The sequence below is a fragment of the Ascaphus truei genome, assembly GCF_040206685.1.
Source record: "Ascaphus truei isolate aAscTru1 chromosome 3 unlocalized genomic scaffold, aAscTru1.hap1 SUPER_3_unloc_10, whole genome shotgun sequence".
Taxonomy (NCBI): Eukaryota; Metazoa; Chordata; class Amphibia; order Anura; family Ascaphidae; genus Ascaphus; species Ascaphus truei.
The window spans coordinates 365,313-378,299 of NW_027453822.1; the positions used below are offsets into that span (position 1 = coordinate 365,313).

General features: G+C 49.0%; 1 protein-coding gene across 1 annotated transcript; it reads left to right on the forward strand.

The window, feature by feature from the left end:
* The first annotated feature begins 733 nt into the window (after positions 1-733).
* On the forward strand, positions 734-10,532 carry CNGA4 (cyclic nucleotide gated channel subunit alpha 4). Its single transcript, XM_075580514.1, has 5 exons — positions 734-1,048; positions 2,540-2,647; positions 4,233-4,339; positions 5,267-6,262; positions 9,804-10,532. Exons 1-5 carry the CDS (start codon positions 930-932, stop codon positions 10,190-10,192), a joined length of 1,719 nt encoding a protein of 572 aa, XP_075436629.1. The 5' UTR covers positions 734-929; the 3' UTR covers positions 10,193-10,532.
* The last annotated feature ends 2,455 nt before the right edge of the window (positions 10,533-12,987 follow it).

Here is a 12,987-nt window from a genome sequence, read left to right on the forward strand (position 1 = left end):
TCACTAACTCACCCCCACTATTTCCTCACTCACTAACTCACCCCTCACTCACTAACTCACCCCCACTATTTCCTCACTCACTAACTCACCCCCACTATTTCCTCACTGACTAACTCACCCCCACTATTTCCTCACTCACTAACTCACCCCACTATTTCCTAACTCACTAACTCACCCCCACTATTTCCTCACTCACTTACTCACCCCTCACTCACTAACTCACCCCCACTATTTCCTCACTCACTAACTCACCCCCACTATTTCCTCACTGACTAACTCACCCCCACTATTTCCTCACTCACTAACTCACCCCACTATTTCCTCACTCACTAACTCACCCCCACTATTTCCTCACTCACTAACTCACCCCCCACTATTTCCTCACTCATTTACTCACCCCTCACTCTTTCCTCACTCACTAAATCACCCCTACTATTTCCTCACTCACTAACTCACCCCCACTATTTCCTCACTCACATACTCACCCCTCACACTTTCCTCACTACTGTATTTCTCCTTCTGCCTCACACTTTCCGTTCTCACCCCCTGCTCTACATTACTTTGAGTGCTACTTCCTCCCTGTGACTCTCCAGTCCCTCTCTCTTACCACGCCTGCCTCTTCTCCCTCTATCCAGGGTCCCTCGGGGTTACTGTCAGTGGCAGGATAATGAGCGGGCGAGGCGGAGATTTCCAGCTCATTAGCTGTAGTTATGGCTGTTTAGTTCAGCAGCTCAGAGCCCAGGTGTGTGTGCTCCTCAGGCCCCTGGGGACTGGCAGGCCCAGAGCTCGGCATCGTTGCTAAGATTCACCTTGAGCTGCACAGTTCATGCAGCACGTCCTAAAACAGCACAGCCCCGGCCACCTCAGGTAGGGGGTTCAGTAGTGCATACGGGTGCCAGGTAGACCCTGGGTCACCGGCCACTGCAGCAATGAATACCTTGACCCATATGATGTCCCATCGTGTGGAGAGGCTGAAGGAAGAGGCAAAGATGGAAAAGGAGGAGATCCAAGCATGGAGCAAGCCCATGGAAAACACTGTAAATCCCAGGTATACGGGAGAGAGAAATGCATAGTGTGAGAGGAGAGAGGCGCAGAGGGTAAGGAGAGGGAGGCATGGGAACGTATGGGCTGCATTCAATATGCTCTGAGGATGTCGTCTCCCGTGCTGGAGAAGAGGTCTGCTCCATTCTAATGAAAGGGAATAAGATCTTCTCCGGCATGGGGAAAACGGTTTCACAGCCTATTGAATAAGGGCCAGATTGTGAAGGAGAGAAAGCAGAATGGAAATGGAAAAGGGGAGGTAAATGGGGGGCGACACAGGCAGGACGAGGTCGGAACTAATTGGGGACAGAGAGAGTTGTAGAGTGAAAGAAAGCTAGAGAAAGAATGATGGGGAGGAAGAGTGGCAGAGGGTGAGGAGGAAGAGTGACAGAGGGTGAGGAGGAAGAGTGACAGAGGGTGAGGAGGAAGAGTGACAGAGGGTGAGGAGGAAGAGTGACAGAGGGTGAGGAGGAAGAGTGGCACAGGGTGAGGAGGAAGAGTGGCACAGGGTGAGGAGGAAGAGTGGCAGAGGGTGGGGAGGAAGAGTGGCACAGGGTGGGGAGGAAGAGTGGCAGAGGGTGAGGAGGAAGAGTGGCAGAGGGTGAGGAGGAAGAGTGGCAGAGGGTGGGGAGGAAGAGTGGCAGAGGGTGGGGAGGAAGAGTGGCAGAGGGTAGGGGAGGAAGAGTGGCAGAGGGTGGGGAGGAAGAGTGGCAGAGGGTGGGGAGGAAGAGTGGCAGAGGGTGGGGAGGAAGAGTGGCAGAGGGTGGGGAGGAAGAGTGGCAGAGGGTGGGGAGGAAGAGTGGCAGAGGGTAGGGGAGGAAGAGTGGCAGAGGGTGGGGAGGAAGAGTGGCAAGAGGGTGGGGAGGAAGAGTGGCAAGAGGGTGGGGAGGAAGAGTGGCAAGAGGGTGGGGAGGAAGAGTGGCAAGAGGGTGGGGAGGAAGAGTGGCAAGAGGGTGGGGAGGAAGAGTGGCAAGAGGGTGGGGAGGAAGAGTGGCAAGAGGGTGGGGAGGAAGAGTGGCAAGAGGGTGGGGAGGAAGAGTGGCAAGAGGGTGGGGAGGAAGAGTGGCAAGAGGGTGGGGAGGAAGAGTGGCAAGAGGGTGGGGAGGAAGAGTGGCAAGAGGGTGAGGAGGAAGAGTGGCAAGAGGGTGGGGAGGAAGAGTGGCAAGAGGGTGGGGAGGAAGAGTGGCAAGAGGGTGGGGAGGAAGAGTGGCAAGAGGGTGGGGAGGAAGAGTGGCAAGAGGGTGGGGAGGAAAAGTGGCAAGAGGGTGGGGAGGAAGAGTGACAAGAGGGTGAGGAGGAAGAGTGACAAGAGGGTGAGGAGGAAGAGTGACAAGAGGGTGAGGAGGAAGAGTGACAAGAGGGTGAGGAGGAAGAGTGACAAGAGGGTGAGGAGGAAGAGTGACAAGAGGGTGAGGAGGAAGAGTGACAAGAGGGTGAGGAGGAAGAGTGACAAGAGGGTGAGGAGGAAGAGTGACAGAGGGTGTCTCCTTCTCCCCAGCAACCGAACACGGGCTTGGATCCTTGACCCCTCGGGAGATTGGTACTATTCCTGGCTCAATGTCATGGTCATTCCTGTCACTTACAACTGGGTCATCATCATCTGCAGGTAACAGGACATGTGGTATGGGATAGGGACACAGGAGAGACACATGAACATCACTGCAGGTAACAGGACATGTGGTATGGGATAGGGACACAGGAGAGACACAGGAATATACCTGCAGGTAACAGGACATGAGGTATGGGATAGGGACACAGGACATGTGGTATGGGATAGGGACACAGGACATGTGGTATGGGATAGGGACACAGGAGAGACACATGAACATCATTGCAGGTAACAGGACATGTGGTATGGGATAGGGACACAGGAGAGTCACAGGAACATCACTGCAGGTAACAGGACATGAGGTATGGGATAGGGACACAGGAGAGACACATGAACATCACTGCAGGTAACAGGACATGCGGTATGGGATAGGGACACAGGAGAGTCACAGAAACATCACTGCAGGTAACACGACATGAGGTATGGGATAGGGACACAGGAGAGACACAGGAACATACCTGCAGGTAACAGGACATGAGGTATGGGATAGGGACACAGGACATGAGGTATGGGATAGGGACACAGGACATGTGGTATGGGATAGGGACACAGGACATGTGGTATGGGATAGGGACACAGGAGAGACACATGAACATCATTGCAGGTAACAGGACATGTGGTATGGGATAGGGACACAGGAGAGTCACAGGAACATCACTGCAGGTAACAGGACATGAGGTATGGGATAGGGACACAGGAGAGTCACAGGAACATCACTGCAGGTAACAGGACACCTGGTATGGGATAGGGACACAGGAGAGTCACAGGAACATCACTGCAGGTAACAGGACATGAGGTATGGGATAGGGACACAGGAGAGTCACAGGAACATCACTGCAGGTAACAGGACATGAGGTATGGGATAGGGACGCCAGGAACTTTTGTAGTATAACAGTAATTTATTCGTGTCCCCCAGCACAGGGACCGCTCATGCACACGTTGCATTATATTGCATATCGGACAGACATGAATACGGTTCTTCCATCAGTGCCCACTCACTGTAATAAGACCCGTGCTCCCCTCCTTCATGGTTTGGGACATTCCTCCTTGTTATCTCGGTAATTCTAGACCCATTGGGGATCCTAGTGGGTCCTGTATACTGTACGTTACCCCAATACTTTTAGTCTTTATGGCACCCGGGAACGCTCGTTACTGAGGCCCTCTGTCGCATGCCATTTTTATACTTTGAGACTTATACTGGACTCCCTTAGTCTTCTCCTGGGAACCTAATTAACAAGAGCACTATCCTTGTCTACAACATAAAGTAAGGGGGCCTGGTCTATACTATTACTTTAATAATATGTCTATCTACTCTCCCCGAGGCTCCTCTCTTCTTGTCCTCCTGGAACCTGACCTTCTCGAACCTTCCCCTTCCCTTTTATACTCTCTGTGATGAGATGTGATCCACCGATTCTAATACTCTCTGTGATGTCAAGATCCCATGGCAACCCAGGGTGGGGCCTTACACACCCTAACCATGCTAGTAACCGTTTAGGCGGGGGGTTGCACTTGCAGAAATGCTCTGACAGTGTCACCGTGTAATACGGCGCCTAATCACTGTATTAACCCTTCTTGTCCCCAGGTCCTGCTTCACTGAGATGCAGCACAGATACCTGTCCATCTGGCTGAGCTTGGATTACCTGTGTGACCTCCTCTACCTGATGGACATTATCGCTAACTTCCATACAGGTGAGTATATTCCCGGCAGAGACACTCACACTCCGACCCTAACGCTCAGTTATTGACCTAACGAAGTGTTAACTTAAATGAACGCCTCGTTAAGAGCGAACTGTATCTGCAAAGCTCACTAACGGGTCATTGCGTAGCTATAACGGAGGTTAGTGATTATGATGCAGAAGAGATGTTCCCTGTAACAGCGCATATCCACGGGGCTCCGTTATCGTTATCGCTGCGTTACTTAGGTCAGACGTACAGGGGGTGTTATCTCCCTCCACACTGAAATAGGAGATATGCTGGAGAGGGAGGGAGGGAGGGGGGAGGGAGGGAGAGAGGGGGGAGGGAGGAGGGAGGGAGAGAGAGAGGGAGGGAGGGAGGGGGAATCCTTTTAGCATATATCCTAGGTATCTTCACATGTTGTTGGAAGGTAGATTTTAGGGGATACATACTGTATATATCACTTGGGGTCCTAGCCTCTGGGATTTCTCTCTCTCTCTTGAGACCTCGCTCTCGCTTGAGATTACTAACAGACGTGGTTTTGGCATAAAATTAGCTTTGTGGATTTGCGTTAATCTCGTGGAATATAACGTCTGTTACTGATTTGGATAATATGACGGTACGAGCCCGGAGGTAATGGAGTTCTGTGTATCTGGGCCGCAGTTCTGTACTGTACCTAGGCTAGATCTAGACCCCGCGTCAGACTGAGATTTAGGTATCCAGTACCTTTGCTTTAAAATGATGATACCCCTTTCAGTGCTGCAATATTTAGTTACAATATGCTTTTCTTAATGTCCATTTAACTATTAATTTATCATGTTATTTTGCACATTCAGGTTGCAATGGGAAACTGTAACATGTATCCGGTGCCTTCCAGGACACAGTACATGTATAATGATTACCATGCCCTGGCCCCCTCTGATTCTCTGTCCTCCACCCTAGGGTTTTTGGAAGAAGGTATCCTGGTGACTGATAACATTCAGATTGCCAAACGCTATGTGGTCTCCTCTAAGTTCCGCTGGGACCTGCTGTCCATGCTCCCCACTGACCTCCTCTACATTAAGCTTGGCCTCCATACGCCAGCCGTACGTGTCAACCGCTTCCTGCGCTTCCATCGGCTCTTCGAGGCCTGTGACCGCACTGAGACGCGTGTCTCTTACCCCAATGCCTTCCGCATCTGCAAGCTAATGGCCTACATCTTCGTGGTCATCCACTGGAACAGCTGTGTGTACTTTGCCCTGTCCAGTTACATTGGATTCGGCAAGGATAAGTGGGTCTACCCCAATATCTCAGACCCGGATTTTGGGCGTTTGGGCCGGCAGTATTTGTACAGCTTCTACTTCTCCACCCTCATCCTCACCACAGTGGGGGACATCCCCATGCCCATGCAGGAGGAAGAGTACCTCTTTATGGTGGTGGATTTCCTTATTGCTGTTCTTGGCTTTGCCACCATCATGGGCAGTATGAGCTTGGTCATCTCCAACATGAACAGCGCCGATGCTGCCTTCTACCCAAACTACGACCTGGTGAAGCTGTACCTTAAGATGCACAAAGTCAACAAGAGCTTGAAGAAGACTGTAATCACCTGGTACCAGCATCTTCAGATCAACAAGAAAATGACCAATGAGAACCAGATACTGCAGAACTTGCCGGAAAAGCTGAGGGTGGAGGTGGCGGTCAGCGTCCATATGCCCACCCTCAGCAAGGTCCAAATCTTCCAGAACTGTGAGAAGAGTCTCCTGGAAGAGCTAGTGCTAAAGCTGAAGCCACAGGTCTACAGCCCCGGGGAGTATGTGTGCAAGAAGGGGGACATTGGGCGAGAGATGTACATCATCAAGGAGGGGAAGCTGGCTGTGGTCGGAGACGATGGGGTGACGCAGTTTGCCGTGCTCGGGGAGGGAAACTACTTTGGGGAGATCAGCATTCTGAACATTAAAGGTAACTGAGGGGTGATGGGGTTTGGGGGTTCTCACCAGGAACTTATTGGGAGTTTTTCAATAAATTGTCCTCATCAATGTGCTGTCCCTTCAAAAATAAAATCCTGGGCAAGGCAAAAACGGACGTGTTGTTAGAAATACGCAGGGGATTATTTAGCAGAGACCCCACATGCACGCAGCTCACTCTTATTAGTTATACGAGAAGAAATAGCCGGCCCAGACCTCACTAATGTATATGCAGTTACTAGCACTGTGCTACCGCGTAAACACGGATATGAAAGCATGAGAATGCAACAAAAATGTGTTTCTTACAGCAAAACAGACTGCACGTCTCATTTAAAGTCCCACTAGGTTACCCACATCTACATATATATCGTGAATGTTTAGTTAACATTCAAAAAAATTGTTTTTCATGCTTTTCTTGTTAAAAGATCAACGTAGGATGGGCTGGACGCAATAACTAAGCGAAAGCACTCCACAACTCACCGGGGTAGTGAAAAAATGTAATTTTTTTTTATTAAACTACATTAAAAACAAATTAACAAACTACAACAAAACAGGGGGATGGCACTCCCACGCGTTTCACGCTTCCACAGCGCTTTCTCAAGCAGTTTTCTTGTTAAAAGGCTGTTATTGCCGGTTCAGAGATGTCAACATCTGAGGATTGAAATGAGTGAGATTTCACTTCTGGACCAAAGTGACATTTTAATGAAGAAGTGACGAGTCTTTAGTATTGAGACAGCATCAATGTTTATGAGACGCTGATGCTAAAAAATCAGCAAGACCATATTATACTGAAGCACATAACTACCAAGGTCTGAGAACCCAAATAAAGGAAACCCTTAGCTGCCAGAGGAGATCGCCAATGTATTGATCTGTAATATCGGCCCATTGATCTGTAATATCCATATATTGAGCTGTAATAATCACCTATAGATCTGTAATATCCACCTATAGATCTGTAATATTGGCCCATTGATCTGTAATATCGGCCCATTGATCTGTAATATCGGCACATTAATCTGTAATGTCCGCCTATAGATCTGTAATATCCGCCCATTGATCTTTAATATCCGCCCATTGATCTGTAATATCCACCCATAGATCTGTAATATCCACCTATAGATCTGTAATATCGGCCCATTGATCTGTAATAGCCACCTATAGATCTGTAATATCCGCCTATAGATCTGTAATATCCGCCCCTCTGGCTATAAACAGGACCATGGAATAATTCTGATTTCATACTTTGAATAAATGAAGTCTCTGCTTCTTTGTGCCCCTAGTTTGGTAATTCCCTCACTCCACCTCATATGCTATAGGACTGGGACATATAGGGCCAGAAAGATGTAGTTATTCCCATATACAGGCCATACAGTGAGTGGCAGGGCACAGCCATGTGCGGGTAGCAGGAGGTAACTAATTATCCTGCAGAAATAACACCTGTGCTTTCATACCTGTAATATAAAGACATCCGACCAACACGTGCACTTTATTTCGGCACTGATTTGTGACAATTACATTACTTACACTGTGGTACTTCCATTGCTTACACTGTGGTACTTCCATTACTTACACTGTGGTACTTACGTTACTTACACTGTGGTACTTACGTTACTTACACTGTGGTACTTACGTTACTGACACTGTGGTACTTACGTTACTTACACTGTGGTACTTACGTTACTTACACTGTGGTACTTAGGTTACTTACACTGTGGTACTTACGTTACTTACACTGTGGTACTTTCGTTACTTACACTGTGGTACTTACGTTACTTACACTGTGGTACTTACGTTACTTACACTGTGGTACTTACGTTACTTACACTGTGGTACTTACGTTACTTACACTGTGGTACTTACGTTACTTACACTGTGGTACTTACGTTACTTACACTGTGGTACTTACGTTACTGACACTGTGGTACTTACGTTACTTACACTGTGGTACTTACGTTACTTACACTGTGGTACTTACGTTACTGACACTGTGGTACTTACGTTACTTACACTGTGGTACTTAGGTTACTTACACTGTGGTACTTAGGTTACTTACACTGTGGTACTTACGTTACTTACACTGTGGTACTTACGTTACTTACACTGTGGTACTTACGTTACTTACACTGTGGTACTTACGTTACTTACACTGTGGTACTTACGTTACTCACACTGTGGTACTTACGTTACTTACACTGTGGTACTTACGTTACTTACACTGTGGTACTTACGTTACTTACACTGTGGTACTTACGTTACTTACACTGTGGTACTTACGTTACTTACACTGTGGTACTTACGTTACTTACACTGTGGTACTTACGTTACTTACACTGTGGTACTTACGTTACTTACACTGTGGTACTTACGTTACTTACACTGTGGTACTTACGTTACTGACACTGTGGTACTTACGTTACTTACACTGTGGTACTTACGTTACTGACACTGTGGTACTTACGTTACTTACACTGTGGTACTTACGTTACTTACACTGTGGTACTTACGTTACTTACACTGTGGTACTTAGGTTACTTACACTGTGGTACTTAGATTACTTACACTGTGGTACTTAGATTACTTACACTGTGGTACTTCCATTGCTTACACTGTGGTACTTCCATTGCTTACACTGTGGTACTTCCATTACTTACACTGTGGTACTTCCATTGCTTTCACTGTGGTACTTCCATTGCTTACACTGTGGTACTTCCATTGCTTACACTGTGGTACTTCCATTGCTTACACTGTGGTACTTCCATTGCTTACACTGTGGTACTTCCATTGCTTACACTGTGGTACTTCCATTGCTTACACTGTGGTACTTCCATTGCTTACACTGTGGTACTTCCATTGCTTTCACTGTGGTACTTAGATTGCTTACACTGTGGTACTTCCATTGCTTACACTGTGGTACTTCCATTGCTTACACTGTGGTACTTCCATTGCTTACACTGTGGTACTTCCATTGCTTACACTGTGGTACTTCCATTGCTTACACTGTGGTACTTCCATTGCTTTCACTGTGGTACTTCCATTGCTTTCACTGTGGTACTTCCATTGCTTACACTGTGGTACTTCCATTGCTTACACTGTGGTACTTCCATTGCTTACACTGTGGTACTTCCATTGCTTACACTGTGGTACTTCCATTGCTTACACTGTGGTACTTAGATTGCTTACACTGTGGTACTTAGATTGCTTACACTGTGGTACTTCCATTGCTTACACTGTGGTACTTAGGTTACTTACACTGTGGTACTTAGATTACTTACACTGTGGTACTTAGATTGATTACACTGTGGTACTTACAAACACTTGGCATCAATGAAGAACTCCTGTTGGTCAAAAAAAGCAGCAATATCAAATACTCTGCTTATTTTGTAACATTATTTGAACCCAGTTCTGCTTTGAAAGGTATCACAACCTGCAATGAAGTTATGTAACTCATCCCTAAGAGAAAGCATGACGTAGCTGATTATAAAGATCTCTTAGTCCCTCAAGCTCCTCTCATATCTGATCTGTGACTTTCTGATTAGGTAACACAGCTGGGAACCGGAGAACGGCAAACATAAAGAGCATCGGCTACTCGGACCTGTTCTGCCTCTCCAAGGAGGACCTAAAAGATGCTCTGACCGAGTACCCTGATGCCAAGGCCATCCTGGAGGAGAAGGGGCGTGAGATTCTGATAAAGATGAACAAGCTGGACGAGAGACTGGCGGCCGAGCTCGCGGCCAAACAGCTGGACATAGAGACCAAGGTGAGAAGGCTGGAAGGGAACCTGGATTCCCTGCAGACTAAACTGGCCCGGCTCCTGGCTGAACTGGAGTCCAGCGCTGTGAAGATGTCCCTCAGGATCAACCAACTGGAGTGGGTGACGAATCTGTGGGAGGACGAGCCTCCCGAGGGGTCCGAGGCTATCGCATGAGCTTCTGTAGCTGGTGCATGGACCTGCCGGTGGGACAGGCATGATGGACATATAGGATTTGGTCAATGATGGTATTCTGTGGACGGCAGAGTTAGTTCAGAATTTCATGGGGAGGAAAAGCATCTGGTTTAACCCACAGATTGGGGCCTCCACGCGTGGCACACGAGCCTCGGGAGATGTGGGAGAGAGGAGGTCCGACAGAAACAGAAAACATGCATAATAGTCACACATGAGATACTCGTAGAGTTACAGGTCAGTAATGAAATAAAACTAAGGGAGCAGACACATAGATAAGGTTAGAGTACCATCAATACCCTGGCACACCTAAACGCAGTGAGATTGTATATCCTGATTTTAAGGCCCCGATTTTAAGGCCCCGATTTTAAGGCCCCGATTTTAAGGCCCCGATTTTAAGGCCCCGATTTTAAGGCCCCGATTTTAAGGCCCCGATTTTAAGGCCCCGATTTTAAGGCCCCGATTTTAAGGCCCCGGGGTATTAGACAAGTTTCTTTAATAATGACAAACATCTGAAAACGATTCTCAGAGAGGCCTGGCAGGGAATGCGGGGCGTGGTTTCAGCGTCCGGGTGTAGGGGGCACAGGGATGGGGGAACTGTTTTCAGGGATAAAGTAAAAAAAAAAGATAATGGTTTCCGCTAATGATGAGGACGCTTCCCGTATCAATCAGGGGATTCGCCGAGTATAGTCGCTTTACCTTCCTATTGGTTAGGTATTAAAAGTTCTTTTATAAACTCTCCTAATACATACAGCACTGCATACACCGACAGCAGAATACATATCCATACAGATCCATACAGATCCATACAGATCCATACAGATCCATACAGATCCATACATATGAATTATTTGTACTAAATCCCATCCCCGCAGAGTGATTGCTGGTGTCGCTGCCGCGCTGGTTAGAGGTCATGTGACTGAGGGTCACGCAGCGTGAGGATTCCGTGCGGAACCCGTCGCCGAGCTGTAAAGCACATGACTAGGACACCAGTAGGTGGCAGTATGGAAGCCTCCTAACATACTGTATGCTCTGTACTGTACAGAGAACACATCACAAGCATGTATTTCTATATCCTCCTAACATACTGTATGCTCTGTACTGTACAGAGATAACACATCACAAGCATGTATTTCTATATTCTCCTGTGACAAAGTGATGGTGTGAATAGAAAGGCGCTAGACATTAAAAGTGGTCACTAACTATAAACTGACTAAATAAGTGAAACAAAAATAATTGAACAGTGGTGAATCTTAGTGCAAATAAATGTACAAATAAATGTGATATGAGAAAGGTTGTGAGTCCCTGCCCAAACCCTCCGACGGGGCACGTATACACTCGTCCCCAAATGCCCAAACCCTCCGACGGGGCACGTATACACTCGTCCCCAAATGCCCAAACCCTCCGGCGGGGCACGTATACACTCATCCCCAAATGCCCAAACCCTCCGGCGGGGCACGTATACACTCATCCCCAAATGCAGAAACCCTCCGGCGGGGCACGTATACACTCATCCCCAAATGCAGAAACCCTCCGGCGGGGCACGTATACACTCATCCCCAAATGCAGAAACCCTCCGGCGGGGCACGTATACACTCATCCCCAAATGCAGAAACCCTCCGGCGGGGCACGTATACACTCATCCCCAAATGCCCAAACCCCCCGACGGGGCACGTATACACTCATCCCCAAATGCCCAAACCCTCCGGCGGGGCACGTATACACTCATCCCCAAATGCCCAAACCCTCCGGCCGGGGCACGTATACACTCGTCCCCAAATGCCCAAACCCTCCGGCGGGGCACGTATACACTCGTCCCCAAATGCCCAAACCCTCCGGCGGGGCACGTATACACTCATCCCCAAATGCCCAAACCCTCCGGCGGGGCACGTATACACTCGTCCCCAAATGCCCAAACCCTCCGGCGGGGCACGTATACACTCGTCCCCAAATGCCCAAACCCTCCGGCGGGGCACGTATACACTCATCCCCAAATGCAGAAACCCTCCGGCGGGGCACGTATACACTCATCCCCAAATGCCCAAACCCTCCGGCGGGGCACGTATACACTCATCCCCAAATGCCCAAACCCTCCGGCGGGGCACGTATACACTCGTCCCCAAATGCCCAAACCCTCCGGCGGGGCACGTATACACTCATCCCCAAATGCCCAAACCCTCCGGCAGGGCACGTATACACTCATCCCCAAATGCCCAAACCCTCCGGCGGGGCACGTATACACTCATCCCCAAATGCCCAAACCCTCCGGCGGGGCACGTATACACTCATCCCCAAATGCCCAAACCCTCCGGCGGGGCACGTATACACTCATCCCCAAATGCCCAAACCCTCCGGCGGGGCACGTATACACTCGTCCCCAAATGCCCAAACCCTCCGGCGGGGCACGTATACACTCGTCCCCAAATGCAGAAACCCTCCGGCGGGGCACGTATACACTCGTCCCCAAATGCAGAAACCCTCCAGCGGGGCACGTATACACTCGTCCCCAAATGCAGAAACCCTCCGGCGGGGCACGTATACACTCGTCCCCAAATGCCCAAACCCTCCGGCGGGGCACGTATACACTCATCCCCAAATGCCCAAACCCTCCGGCGGGGCACGTATACACTCATCCCCAAATGCCCAAACCCTCCGGCGGGGCACGTATACACTCATCCCCAAATGCCCAAACCCTCCGGCGGGGCATGTATACACTCGTCCCCAAATGCCCAAACCCTCCGGCGGGGCACGTATACACTCATCCCCAAATGCCCAAACCC